This window comes from Podarcis muralis, chromosome 12 (genome assembly GCF_964188315.1).
Source record: "Podarcis muralis chromosome 12, rPodMur119.hap1.1, whole genome shotgun sequence".
Lineage (NCBI taxonomy): Eukaryota > Metazoa > Chordata > Lepidosauria > Squamata > Lacertidae > Podarcis > Podarcis muralis.
In genome coordinates this window covers 1,835,885-1,850,535 of record NC_135666.1, presented here as the reverse complement: position 1 = coordinate 1,850,535, position 14,651 = coordinate 1,835,885, and the positions used below count along the sequence as shown (strand labels likewise).

Below are 14,651 nucleotides of genomic sequence, written 5' to 3'. Positions count from 1 at the left end.
GCGCTAGAAAGCAAGTAAAGAAGGGCTCTCCTTTCTGTGGTTGTAAGTTGTTTTAAACTGTTTTTAGTATTGCGCTTTAACGTGGTTGTCTGCCCAGGGTACTTAGGATAAACAGGAGGTTAATAATACTACTAATAAAAATGTTGCATAGCTTAACCCACACGCAGCCATATATGTTTGGGGGTATTCCTGGATCCAGAATGGTCACTGAGTGCCCCTTTCCAGCTCTGGCCAGCTTGCCCACCACTGTCCCCTTGGAGCAGAGATGACATGGCCAGGGTACTCTCTGCTGTGGATCAGATAGGATCTAAGTGGAACTGCTCTTGATGATGGTTCATGTGTTGGCCTGGGACTCAGAGCCAGAGGAGTCTCAGTCCACACCAGATCCTTTGCCTCAGGCGGCATCTGAACCTAGTCTGGGGCCTGATTCTGAAAAGCCCCAGTCTGCACAGGTTCCCCTGCAACAAACTCCACCTGGGCTGAGTCAGGGGCCTGAGCCTGCCCTGACTCCAGATGCAGGGATGACCTCGTTGCCTCCAGCTGGGCCATCACTTACAGCTGCTCCACTACCAGTTGGGTCAGGGGAGGCTGAGGCGGCCCCTGGGTCTAGTAACCCACTGACATCTCCCAAGCTGCAGAGACTCAGGTCTGAGAGGAGAGACCTGAGTACTCGCAGGAGGAGTGCTCTCCTTCGGGCGAGACAGGGAGGTGAGTCGCCTGGGGATCAGGACCGGCCATTAACCTGACAAAGATAAAAGGCTGTCGGACCCCGCCCCAGGTTGCGGGAGCAACATTGCTGTATGCCAGATCCTGCCTGTGATCCTGTGCTTGACCTTGCCTGGTTTCCTGCCTCGTGTCCTGCCTTGGCCCTGTCAGACTCACTCCTCACGGAACCCTTGGATTCGGGACCGGACCTGGACCACATTACTTGGGCTACCCCTGGGCCCAGCACAGTTCAGAATCTGCTCCAAATTGCAGAAGCCAGATTGTTGGCTGGGCTCCCTTTCTTTATGAAGAGCATTTCTTTCCCATCTTTTTCTCCAAGGAGCATCCATGGGTCTCCCCCTCCTCATTGAATCCCACCCCCATTACAACCCTTGAGAACACATTTAATCCCTGTTTTAAAACAGCTGCATTGGTGGTCCCTTCATTTCCAGGTCCAATTCAAAGTGCTCACAGGACTTCACTTTGGCCCCTAGATATGTGTAGAACCACCTTCTTGGCTGCAGACCCTTTGGCTGTGAAATTTGGCAGACAGCGCCCTCTTGGTAGCTTCACTCCCTTGAGAGTCTTGGGTGGGGTGGCCCAAGAGAGGGCATCCTGGGGGCAGGACGCCCATTGGGGGATTCCCTCCCCACACAGGCACCTCCCCCTCTTTCCCAAGGCCTCTGACAATGGAGACATGTGTTTTCAGGACCCAGCCTATTCCTCTGATTGTTATTTGTTTTGACTTTTAAAAATATTTTAAATTGGTTGTAAGCTGCTCTGGGTAACAAATGGAACAGTGGTAACAACAGCAATAATAATAACAAACAACTACACTAATGAAGCCTCCAGCGTGGAAAAAAGATAAAGCCTACTAGAATCATAGAAAGAGGAAGAATAGGCAAAACAACATTCAGTACAAAGCCTAAAGCTTCAAGCATGTGGGAAAATAGCCTCAAGGGACGTGGAGAGGCTCAAGAAACAGGCATGGAGCTTGTTCAAATTTGCAGACTTTTGAGAATTTGGCTCAATCTGGTTGATCTGAATTTAAATTGAAACACAAAGCATTACCTTTGCTTTGAACCTCCCTCCCACGTTCATCAATAGACTTTGGGTCTCCAGCTGCTGTTGGACTACAATTCCCATCATCCCTGACCATTGGTCTTGCTAGCAAGGGATGATGGGAGTTGTAGTCCAAAAACAGCTGGAGACCCAAGGTTGGGAAACACTGGACTAACACTTTATCATAGATTTGTAGAGTTGGAAGGGACCCTGAGGGTCATCCAGTCCAACCCCCGCGATGCAGGAATCTCAGCTAAAGCATCCATGACCGATGGCCAGGCAACCTCTGCTTAGAAGCCTCCAAGAAGGAGAGTCCACCACCTCCCAAGGGAGACCACTCTGCTGACAAACAGCTCTTTCCACCAGAAGATAATTTTTGATGTTTAGTTTGGAATCTCCTTTCTTTTAACTTTGAAGTCATTCATTCGAATACTGCCCTCTGGAGCAGGAGAAAACAAGCTTGTTCCATGTGACAGTCCTTCAGATATTTGGCACTGTCTACCATACCTCCTCTTTATATTGTTTCTTTGGTAACATAAGAAGAAAAATGACTACTACTCACATTTAACCAAAGCACAAACCCAAGGGCTCTCGACTAGGTGTTTGGCTGTTGACTGTTATCTGTTAACTCAGTTTCCCCTTTGTTTCTGTTTAAACCAATTCACAAACCTACAACTCAAACATTGACCACTAATAATGTTGCAGATATCCCTGCAAATCTATTATGTTATTTTTGTGATACACAAATGACATGAGAAGCCTATTTATTTGTGCCCTTTATTCCTTCTACAAACCTTGTTTATAAAACTCAATTAAAGGTTCTTCCAAAAAGAAAAGAAAAAGGCAAGACACACACACACACACACACACACACCCCTCATCTGCACTGCATCTGCAAAGCAGGATCAGACCACTTTGAAGAGTCCCGGCTTCCTCCAAAGAATCTCGGGAACTGTAGTTTGTTAAGGATGCTGGGAGTTGCTAGGAGCCACCCCCTCAGAGTGAGGTGTCTGGACACCTGAGAGGTTGCATGTCTGAACAGGCACACGTGTGTCACCCAAGAGTCTGGATGACACTCCTGTCTGATGAAGGGGCTGGGGGAGCAGAAGCAACGGAGATTTCGCTTGCATCTGGAGGAACATCAGAACAGAAGAAGAGACCTGCAAGATCAGGCCAAGGGGCTCCCATTGAGTCCCCTTATCTGTCCTCACAGGGACCAACCAGGGGCCTCTTCTGGGAAGCCCACCAGGCGGATCCGAGCCCAAGAGCGTCTCTCTCCCTGCCTGTGGCTTTTCCAGCAACTGGGATTCAGAAGCATCCCTGCCTCCGACTGGCCATTCTGGCTAGGAGGCCCCCACCCATACCTGTCAACGTTTCCCCTTTTTTAAGGGAAATTCCCTTATTCCGAATAGGATTCCTCGTAAGAAAAGGGAAAAGTTGACAGCTATGCCCCCATCGCCTTCTCCATCCATGCATTCCTTATTCATTTTCTGCAGAGGTCAGGTTGTGTTTATTGTTTGGGTGCATTTGACACCTGAATGTCTCCGTCTGGCTGCAACCTCCATTGACAAACGTGACCGGTTTATCAATCTGAAAGGGGTTCGGGTTTACCTTCGTGCCCGCGAGCAGCGCATTGATACAAAGGAGGAACATAGTTGCAGACCTCCTGCAAAGTGCCCCCTCCCTGGCTTTGCAGAGAGGAAGGGGAAGGCCCCCCTGCTCCCAAACTTGGGGGTCCCCAGCATGCATGAGCCGAACAGCCCCCCATGCACCCTCCCCCGCAGCCCTGGGACCCCCCTCCCCCAATGCACCCGGGGGGGGGGCGGGGAGGAAAAGGAGACTCACCAGCTCTCCGAAGAGGCCCCCCGCCCCCCGCTTGCAGGAAGTGACTTGGGAGGGAGGGACCTGGCCCCACCCCCACCTTTCTCTCCTGCCCTCTCTAGGAATCCCGCTCCGTTCCTTTTAACCCGTGCAAAGCCGGGAGCACCAAGATCCTCCCCCCCTCTTCCCCCTCCCCCCCCCTCTGCGTTTTCTCCCTTCAGAAAATCCCTGCAAAACAGAACACGCTAAACAACAAGCACAAGCAGCACGTCGGCTAATAAAATAACATGTATTGTTTTAAAATTCATAAACAGAAAACATATATGTTTCTTCCCGAATGATCCGGGAAGAACTGTCCAGTCGGCCTTCATTATAGCGCTCATTTAAGTTACTTACCACTTCTACCATTTCTGTTTATGGAACATTTATACGGTTCGCATTAATTTATGACTCCATGCACCTATTTTGTTCTCTGTTTATGAATTTTGAAACAACATACAGTATGTCATATTAGCCGATGTGTTGCTTGTGGTGGTTGTTTAGTGTTTTCTCCCTTCAGAGCAGGTTTTGTTTTTATTTCTTGGCTGGTTCTGAGCTATTCCTTCCCTTGGCCAGAAAAGCCATCCAATACAATCCCCTGCAAATGCAGAAATCTCAGCTAAAGCATCCCTGGAAGACGGACATCCAACAGAAGCTTAAAAACCTCCAATGAAAGAGGTCACTTTGAGAATCCGTGTGCGCCACTTTGAGATTCTTGGAGCTTGAAGGGGTCGGGTAGAAATGCCTTTATGGTAATATTGTTATAGATCCGGTGAGGGTGAATAAATGCTAGGATGTTCATTACGGGGATATGGATAAAACATAAGGTGCAGAGCTGTGCCAGACAGGGAATTCCTGGGCTGGCTGAACTGTGGCTATGGAGAGAAGAATAGCTGGCCATTAACAGTGGTACCTCGGGTTACAGAGGCTTCAGGTTACAGACTCCGCTAACCCAGAAATAGTGCTTCAGGTTAAGAACTTTGCTTCAGGATGAGCAGTGGCGTAGTGTGGGGGGTGCAGGGGGGGCCGGCTGCACCGGGCGCAACATCCGGGGGGGGGGGCACGCTCGCACTCGCAGCTCTCTGCGCCCTGCTAAAATCCACGGGTTAGGGGGCGCAAATTACTTGCCTTGCCCCGGGTGCTGACAACCCACGCTACGCCCCTGAGGATGAGAACAGAAATCGTGCTCCAGCGGTGCGGCGGCAGCGGGAGGCCCCATTAGCTAAAGTGGTGCTTCAGGTTAAGAACGGACCTCCAGAACGAATTAAGTTCTTAACCCGAGGTACCACTGTACAAGAGAACTCCTTCCCTCTTGCCTTGAGGGGTGGACAAAGACCAGGGATTTGGAAGGCAGCCAGGGTAACTGCTCTGGGAGAGGGGGGTGTTCTAGGAAGGAGGAGGAGGTGAGAGAGCTGAGATCCTTCTTGGGCTGAAGGTGTAATTAGGTGAATAAACCATATTTCTTAAAGCAAGGCAGTCTCCGCCATGTCTTCCATTCTCCAAAGGGACACAGACCCTGCATGTGTGCCTGGGACCCCATGGGCTCTTGCCACCACTCGGCAGAGAGAGGGGCAGGCACACTGCTTTTGTAACAACATAACAATTTAGGAGTCCAGAAAGCCCTGGCAAGGAGGCAACAGCGGCCAGGCGGTTGTTGGGGGGCTTCATCCCCACTCCAAGTCCTGCCAGGCAGTCCCTGGTATGGACTGCCCCTGTCTGGGGGGGCTCCTCAGCCGATCCTCCCCATGCAAGGCAAGAGGCTCCCTCAGTTCTCCACAGAGTGTGTGCCTCTGAGCACACACAGAGAACACCGGCCAGCCAGGAGCCTCCTCTTTCTCCTGATCCTTCTGGGCCAGAGGAGGGAAGAGAACCCGGAGCCCCATCCAGGCAGGCAAAGCAACAGAAAGACACACACCTGCCCCACCCAGGAGGAAGGCCAAAGGATGTGCCCTTTGGCACTGGCGCCACGTTGCATGTAAGAATGGACACACAGCTGGCACTCCAAGGCATCCAGCCCTAGACTGCCTTCACCTCTGTCAGGAATTTGTCCAATCCTCTTTGAAAGCCATTGCAGTGGCAGCAAGCTCCACAGATGGCGTACTGCTGTTGTGCTCATGTCCTGCTTGCGCCTTTCCCACAATGGGCCCCTGTGTGGCCCCTGCTGGACTAGGTGGGCCCCCTTTGGCCTGATTCAGGAGGCTCTTCTCAGGTTCTTACGGCAGAGCCAGCAGCTGCGAAAAGAGCCACCCCTGGGCCAGGCATTCCTGGAAAAGGGACTGGAAGCAAATGAGCAAAACTCCCAGGAGAAGAGATAAATCTTTTTATTAGAGAATATATTGGTTACAAATCAAGCGGCAGGCAGAGAGGCAGCATCTGTCACCCCCTGGAAACCAGGGGCTCGTGGAAGAAGAAGAAGTTTGAACAAGTAATATCAAGAAGTGGCAAAGCACCAGGCGGGGAAGCCCTTTCCGGGGAAGGTCAGAAGTGGCAGCTCAGAGCCCAACTGCAGCAGCCAGGATGGAGGGAAGGCGTGAATGGCTCTGGATTTCTGCTGGAAACGGCAAAAGAGGACTCTGCCTGCCTGCCCCTCCCCTTGACTGGGGGGGGGGCTTCCCCCTGCTTTGTGTTTTTCTAGCAGGTGACTTCTAGCCCCAATTCCGGAAGAGGCTGGAATGAGCAGATATGCAGAGAGAAAGAAAGGGCAGCTGTGAGACAGCCAGAGTTTCAGCATCTAGGTCCTGGGACCAGGTGGGGGCTCCAGGTGAGAAGGGCACCTGGCTCGCTCACCAGGACAAGGTCCCCCCACCCAGGCAAGCAAGGGGGCAAGAGGAAGGGGCAAGAGGCAAGAGGCAGGCATCGGCTCCTTCTGCCCCACGGCTCAGGCGGTGTTCTCCTCCTTGGCTGGTTCCTCATACGGAGGGGGCACTTCAGGGTCCTCAAGGGGGCTGTAGTTCTCACAGCGACCCTGGAAGGTGGGAGAAAGGGCAGTTTGAGGAAAAGACTGACACTGAGTGTTTTCATCTCTAAACTAACTCAAGTTGCTGTTTCGCTGCTTCCCAGCAGCTCTGCTAAACAAGTTGAAAGCGTTTGCCGAGGTGCCTTCACACAAGTATCTACGTGCAGAGAAAGTGTGATGAGCGGGGACCTTTTAAAACCCTGGTCAGCTGTAGGTCAGCCATGGCAGAAGGGCCAGGCCATGCATTGGACACATCCCAGTCGGGCTCCTGCAGTTCCTGATACCCCAAAGCTGCCCAGAAGCTGCAGCTGGTGCCAAGCAGAGCACAGCGGCTGGGAGCTGGGATGGAGGGCAGGGAGTGCCCCCACCTGCCCACAGCCAGGCACAGGTTTAGGAGAGCCCTAAACAATTTGGGGGACAGGGCTGAGTTGGAAGGGGCCGTGTGGGCCATCCAGTCGTCCCCCCCTGCAATGCAGGGATCACAGCTGAAGGATCCCTGGCAGGGGGCCCCCGCCCTCTGCTTAAAGACCTCCCAGGAAGGAGAGTCCTCTACTTTGGACCTCTCCCTACAATCGAGCACCAAGAGCGTCACAGATCAGGTCCTGTCTGTTTGGGCCCAGCACTCCTCTCTCCCACCCACTGCCCCCCCCCCCAGTGCAAGTACCAGGAAGGAGCAACAGAGCCGGCGTAGGCCGTTGCCCAGGCAGAAGACGGCGATCACCAGAGCCCCGATGCAAAGGACTAACAGCAGGATCCTGAGTCCAGCAGCAATTTTCTGGATGGGTGTGGGGAAGCAGAGAGGCAAGTGAGGATGAAGCATGGCAATATTCCCCCTCCCCACAACAGCAACTGCTCCCTTGGGGTCTAGTGGGGTGACGCCACCCCCACCCCCAGGGAGCAGCTCAAGACATACAAGAAGCCCCCACCCATTGCATAGATTGCAACCAAGGTCTGGAAACAGGAGATCCACCATGCCAGGAATCCAGTAGATTCTCCCCTCCTCACTTCAGTGTCCATGCTCCTCACGGCTACTTGGATGCACAGACTCACTGCCTTTTTATCCCACCTCCTCTTCTTCCCCCCCTCCCCATTCAGTCCCCACAACAGCCCTGCGAGGAAGGGAGGAGAGGCAGAGGGAAGGCAGTGACTGGCCCCAGGTCACGGCAGCGAGAGCTTCATGGCCGAGTGGGAAGACTTGAACCCTGCTCTCTCGCAGGTCCCAGTGTGGCACTCTGACCACTAAGCCACACTGTCTACCCCTCACCATGAGCCAGACAACTCACCCAGAGATTCTGGATCATCTCCTCACACCGCTGGACCCTGCCATTGTCCGCAGGGATGCGGGCGGTTGGCTCCCATGGCTGGTCATAGCGGTCCCTGTACTGGGTGTTCCTGCACAATTCCTCAGAGTAGTAGGAATCGTACTTGAGGGGGGGCAAGTCTGCCTCACCGACTGCCAGGGCCACGGAGCAGGCGACAACACTGGCCAGGTGGGAAAAGGTGGCCAGGTGGACCTGGGAAGGGAGAGTGAGGCCCAGCCGTGAGGAAGGGGGCAGCAGCCCCAGGCCCAGCAGCCCCCTCCCCTGCCTGGGATGGAAGAGCAGCCCCCACCCCGCTCACTTACCCAGCGGCCACCACGTCTGTCGCCCACAACGGAGAGGACACCGGCCACGAAGAGCTGGGGAGAAACACCAAGGTCAGGGGTCCACAGAGATGACCCCCAGGGTCCTTATTGGCTTAAATAGATTTCATATATGTATACAGTTTTATTCTATCAATGTTTGATTTTTTTCTAGTCATTGCTTTTTCTCTGTTTTTAGCCATTCTCATTTTTAGCTGTGAGTCGCCTTGAGTCCCGCCAGGTGGGGATATAAATCAATATATAATAATAAATAATGATGATGGTGATGATGATGATGATGATGATGATAATGATATCTCTAGGATTCTGCGATATCTCCACCGGCCTGAACCATCTGCTTCCTGCCCTTTCTTGCCAATGAGGAACTGGGAAGAATCAGGCATCCCCCTCCTCTCCTGCCCACCTTCCCCAGCGACCGCCTTTCGGAGGCCTTGAGGTTGCTCTCCGTCCAACGCCAGGTGTGCTCCTTCACCTGCAATGGCTCCGCAGCCCAGAATGACACACCCCCACGGCCGCAAACACAACACCTGGCCTCTCACCTGAGCCCGGGGGAAGTGGGCTGGACCTGCTGCCTGGGCTGCTCAGGTAAAGGCAGCCCAAACTTCCAGGCAGGTGGAGTAAGTCCCCAATGAGGAAAGGCGGCAGCATTGGGGGCTTTTAAGTTTAGAGAAAAGGCGAGTTTGAAGTGACTTGGTAGACATTTATGAACATTTATGATGGCATGGAGGAAGAGGAAAGAGAAAAGGACTCGTCCCCTCTCTTGTGGCACCAGAACTCCTGGCCCTCCAAGGAAGCTTGGAAGATTCAGGACAGATCAAAGAAAATCCTTCAGGCAGAGTTCAACGATGGAACTCCCTGCCACTGGAGGCAGCGACGGCCGCCAACTGGGATGGCCACAAAAGAGGACTGTTCTTCAGAACAGGGGAGGCAGAGCAGAGCCATCTCAGCTCGTCCTCATCCATAGTCCTCTCCTCCTCAATGGATGTGTCCATCTCCACTGAAAGCCGTCCAAGATGGGGCCCATCGCTGCCTACTGAGGAAGTGAGTTCCATAGTTTAACTTCACTTGCTGTGTGGAGAAGGACTTTCTTTGATCTGTCCTGAATCTTCCGACATTCAGCCTCCGTGGGTGCCCACTTCTCGCATTAGGAGGGAGAAAAGCTTCCTCTGTTCCCTTTCTCCAGGCTGTGCATCATTTGACAAAGTCCCGTCTCTCCCTCGCCTTCTCTCCAGGCAGGCTCTTTTAGGGCCAACAGATGCCTCCAAGGGGACCTCCGCCCCACCCTTCCAGAGGAGCGGAGCCTCCTCTCAGCCCCACAGGACTCACCACGCCCCCCGACCAGAAAGGAGCTCCATTCCAGAGTGGTCGGAATATCCAATCGTCAGCCCCTTGTCCAAGGCACAGGACACACCCAATGGCGATGGTGAGCAGTCCAAGCAGGATCTGTGTCCCCTGCAAAGCAAGAGAGACGAGGCTGGCTGACAAATGAGGGACAGGATCCAGCACATGCTCCGCCCCACAAGTCAACCCCCACAAAGCAACTCAAGTCCCTCTCAGAGCTGCCAGGCCAGGAGGGGCTGTCTCTGAGCATGCAGAGAGTTCCATGCAGCCAGCACTCAGGCACTCAAGAGACTAGGGCCCTGCGGGACTTGACATCTTTCCGCAGGGCCTGCAAGACAGAGCTGTTCCGCCTGGCCTTTGGTTTGGACTCATTCTGACCCTTATGTTTCCCTCCCCTTGTGGTCTTGATTTATCAGCTATTTTAAAATGAGGCTGCATTTTAAATTGCATTTTAACCTGTATTTTAAATTGGTTTGGTTTTTTTTCTCCCTCTCTTTTCCCCCTATTATGTTTTACTGTGATTTTATTTTATTGGCGTTAGCCGCCCTGAGCCCGGCTCTGGCCAGGGAGGGCGAGGTATAAATAAAATTTATTTATTATTTATTTATTATTATTATTATTATTATTATTATTATTATTATTATTATTATTATTATTTCCAGCAGTGTGCATGTGTCCCACTCCCTCCAGCTCTGAAAATGCTCCCCAAGCCCCAGAGCTGCCTCCCTTCTGGCATCGGGGCAGCAACTTCCTGCAAGAGAGGGATTTTGCTGATCTCCACCTGCAGACTTCCCACCTTCACTTCAGGCTCAGCTGCCCCCTTCCTGCATCACGGGGTGTGTGGGCTAGATGGCCCTTGAGAGACCCTTCTCTCTTTCCTGCTCATCCTCACAGCCTGGGGCCCCTCCCCTCCTTCCGCCCCACCCCACAGCTGGCCCTTACCCCCAGCACTTTCTGCTCTGCATTGCACCCAGCCTTTTTCGGAGGGGCGGAGGGGCCCTGGGGGTCCTTGGGGCGAGGCTTGGGGGTCTTCCTCCAGGCTGCCAGGGCCTTGAGGAGGGAGCCGAGGGAGGACTCCTGGGTGATGTTGACGTGGATCACCGTCTTCTCTCCGCCCTCCGCCCCGGACACATTCACGATGCTGCTACTGCTGGCCATGACGCCTCCTTGGGAACCACAAGATGCACCTGGGGGGGGGGGGGAGAAGAGAGAGAATTGGGGGGGGCTCAGGGAGGAGAAGAGGGCAGGGTCTGCCTGGAGGGAGCCTGAAAGAGGAGAGAGAGGGGTCTCCCTCCCTCTCTCCTAACACTGTGAGGACATCCCAGGAAGCCAAATGTGGGACGATTCAGGGCAAATCAAATAGAGTCCTCCTGTGCAATGAATCTGTGGAACTCCCTGCCACAGGAGGCAGAGATGGCCACCAACCTGGATGGCTTGAAAGAGGACTGGGCAAATTCATGGAGGAGGAGGTGGGAATAAGTAGTTGGGGTGGGGGCGATAAGCAAGGAGAATTTTGCAGCACAAAGGTTATGGCGGGAAGGGGGCGTCTTGAACCAGAGAGAAAGGTGGAGACAAATCAGCTCCTGTAGGTTTGGCGATTTCTGCACTGCAAGGGGCTGGACTAGATGTCCCTTGGGGACCCCTTCCAGCTCCAGGCTTCTCTATTGCACGGAGCACTGTCAGGTCAGCCTGCTCCGTGGAGGGGGGAGGATTCGTGGAGCCAGGCCAGGGGGAGGTCCCCCTTCCGCCCACCTGAGGGAGAGGGGCGTCTTTAGGTGCTGGGTGGCCCCAGTCTGGAGGTGCGAAGGAAGCGGCGTTCAGCTTAAAATGTTGGGGGGGGGGGCAGACCCATGAACGCAGCCACGATTTATGCTGGAGGGCAGGCTTTATGTTAGGGGGTGCAGAATCTCAGTTAGCCAAGTACAGTACAGTATTTTTATGGATTTACTTGATGGGGGGCTACACCCATGGGCAGACCCCCCCCTCCCGCAGACTGCTCCCTTGGGGCTTAAATGGGGGCCGGGTGCGAGAGCTCTTCGGCTCCCCGGCTTCGATTCCTCTTCGCTCCCCGGGCGGAGACCTGGCCCCTGTCCAGAGAGCGCTAGCGACGGAAGGGCAGAGTCCAGATTCTGGAAAACCCCTTTGACTCAAGGAAGTTTTTACTTCCTGCAGCGAGGTGGCTTCGAAGCCGTTTGCAGCAGCCCCGGAACCCCCCCCCCCAACCCCCCCTTGGTCAGGCACAGAGCTAGGGAGATGGAGGGGAGCCGCCTTCTCCGCCCGGCGCCTTGAAGAGAGATTACAGGCGTTCCACATCGGGGGGGGGGGAATAAATAAGCCGCGCTCCCCAAATAACGGGAGTGAGACCCCTACGCAACTTTTAAAAAAACAAAAATAAATGCCCCCCATATCAAACAAAGGGGCCAGCTTCCAGCAAAGCGCCCCCCCCCTGTCGAGTCCCCCGCACCTCTTTGTCCGACGGTCTTTCCAGCTGGTTGCGCGCAGACGGGGCTGGTGCTGCTTTCGGGATGGCAGCCTTTGCGCACTGAGCGCAGCAGCGGGAGGAGAAAACGGACTTTGTCGCCTCCCCGGAAGCGCAAGGTTGCGCAACGGAGGAATTTCTGGAGCGAAGCTCGGACTTGCCCCGGGAAAGCATCTATGAAAACTAGGGGAGAGACCTGGAGGCAGAAGGGGCCCCACCTGTTGCCTCTTATGCCAAAACCCGGAGCAGGATCCGAGCTCTTCACCTGCGCTTCCCAGCATCTGGGATCCAGAAGCATTGCTGCCACCGTGAATTGCAAGAACATAAGAACCACCTGCGGGATCAGGCCCAGAAGAGCCCTTGGCTCATGTTTCTGTTCTGAATGGTTCCCCGAGCTCCGCATCGTGTTCTCACAGTGGCCAGCCAGGATCCGAGCAACCAGACGCCTATATGGGAAAACAGGATCCGAGCAACCAAACAACTCCACAAGAGGGAGCAGCAGTTGCTATTCATAAATGTTATAAAAACATGAGGGGGCAGGCGCATAAGTACAGGGGCCTCATTTCCAAAAACCCTGCAAAACACAAAGATGCTAAAGCCCGCTCGCCCGTCCATCCCCGCTTCTCCCTGTTGAATGGTTTCTTTAAATATAAGGTTCATTATTGTTTTACAAGATGTGTACAGTATTTCTTTAAAGGCCAGAGCAAATAACATAGTTTTGCAGCTGCGAAGCAGAACAGCAGGTGTTGTTAAATTGTGTTAATTAAGTTGTTGGGTATAGCATGTGGCTCTCTCGGTACCCTGGTGGAAGGGTTGTACTTATTGATATAATGTAATTTAGTGTAAAAGGAGTTTTTGTTTTTGTTATTAAACCAAGCAAAAGATACTTTTGCGTTTCTTGAATGTGTGGTCTCCCCAGCACACCTTCTGCAGCCCAACTAATCTGCAAAATAACCAACACCCCCAACACATATTTTATTTATTTGCATTTCAAAACTGTAACTTCTTCTATTACTTTCAAAGATACAAACATTATTGGTCTTCCCTTCCTCTCCTTCCATGGCTCATTTTATAATCCACTCCCTCCCACATCTTAGTTTTCCAATCCTTTCTCTTTTACTCTTTATCTCCTGTTCTTACTTACACCACTGAAGTTACTAGCAACTATATATAATAATATATATATTATCCTGTCCTCCTTAAACCTTTATTTCATCTTGATTTCTTATTCTACTGGTCATTCCTGCGAATCCCACATATTCCAACATCTCAAGGTGCCACTCCTCTAAGATATCGGAAGGAACCCCTTGGTCTTCTGCCAAGTTCTGTCTGTCCTTATTCAAGTTGCTCGCAAATCCTACAAAAGGAGGAACGGTTATGGACCACTGGTGTGAAATTCACGGCATGTAATGCCTTGAAAGAAAATATTATGAAAATGATATATAGGTGGTACATGACCCCAGTCAAGCTTGCAAAAATATACCATTTGCCAGAAAATAAGTGTTGGAAATGTAAAGAAACTGAGGGAACATTCTTTCACCTTTGGTGGACGTGCCCAAGGGTTAAGGCTTTCTGGGAAATGATCTATAATGAACTGAAAAAGGTATTTAAATATAACTTCCCTAAGAAACCAGAGGCCTTCCTTTTGGGCATTGTTGGCCAAATGGTGCCAAGAAAGGACAGAACTTTCTTTATGTATGCAGTAACAGCAGCAAGAATACTTATCGCAAAGCACTGGAAGACACAAGATTTGCCCACTCTGGAAGAATGGCAGATGCAACTGATAGACTATATGGAATTGGCAGAAATGACTGGCAGAATCCGAGACCTGGGAGAAGAGCTAGTGGAAGAGGACTGGAAGAAATTTAAAGACTACTTGCAAAAGTATTGTAAATTGTATGAATGTTAGAATGATGCGGGATATAAAGATAATATGGTATTAGTGATATAGTTGAAAGGAGTATGTAAAAAATGGTTTACAGAACAAAGGTGAAGTCAGAATAATATTATGTCAAACTTAAATAAAATGAAAAAATGGGGGAAAATTGGAGGCATAATAGTTGAAATGTATAATATGAAATAAGATTTGAAAGAAGGTGAGGCATTGCTGAATAAGATTGTGTAAAAGGGAACACAGAAAAGGGAGATGTGAGGGAGTCTGGAAGGAGGATTACGAGAACAATATCTAAGAAATTGGTTTTCTTATGTCTTTTTTATGTCTTTTTTCTTTTGCTTTTTATGATGGGTTTTTTACTGTGCTTTTCTGTTTTTTGGATTGATTGTGATGGTGTTTTTTCCTTTTTCTTATCCTGTTTTGTGAAGTTTGTTTTATTGTTTGAAACTTTAATAAATATCTTTTTTTTAAAAAAGCAAATCCTACAAAAGGAAATACCATATTTTTCCGTGTATAAGATTAGGTTTTCCCCCTAAAAAATAATGTCAAAAATTAGGGGGTGTCTTATACACAGATGCATCTTCCATTTTCTTAAATCTGAGTCCCCCAAAATAGGGGGCATCTTATACATGGGGCGTCTTATAGATGGAAAAATACGGTACTTTGTTCTAATATTGAGTCTTGCTAGGAACCAGGGCTGGACTGCACCACA

The 14,651-nt window shown here is 51.5% G+C and overlaps 1 protein-coding gene across 1 annotated transcript; it reads right to left on the bottom strand.

Moving 5' to 3' along the window:
• Window positions 1-5,932: 5,932 nt before the first annotated feature.
• LOC114607325 (uncharacterized) lies at window positions 5,933-12,358 on the bottom strand. The gene is made up of 7 exons (XM_028750432.2): window positions 12,031-12,358; window positions 10,509-10,753; window positions 9,552-9,677; window positions 8,208-8,261; window positions 7,867-8,097; window positions 7,248-7,358; window positions 5,933-6,592 (listed from the first exon to the last, which is right to left on the bottom strand). Exons 1-7 carry the CDS (start codon window positions 12,341-12,343, stop codon window positions 6,506-6,508), a joined length of 1,167 nt encoding a protein of 388 aa, XP_028606265.2. The 5' UTR covers window positions 12,344-12,358; the 3' UTR covers window positions 5,933-6,505.
• Between the last annotated feature and the right edge of the window lie 2,293 nt (window positions 12,359-14,651).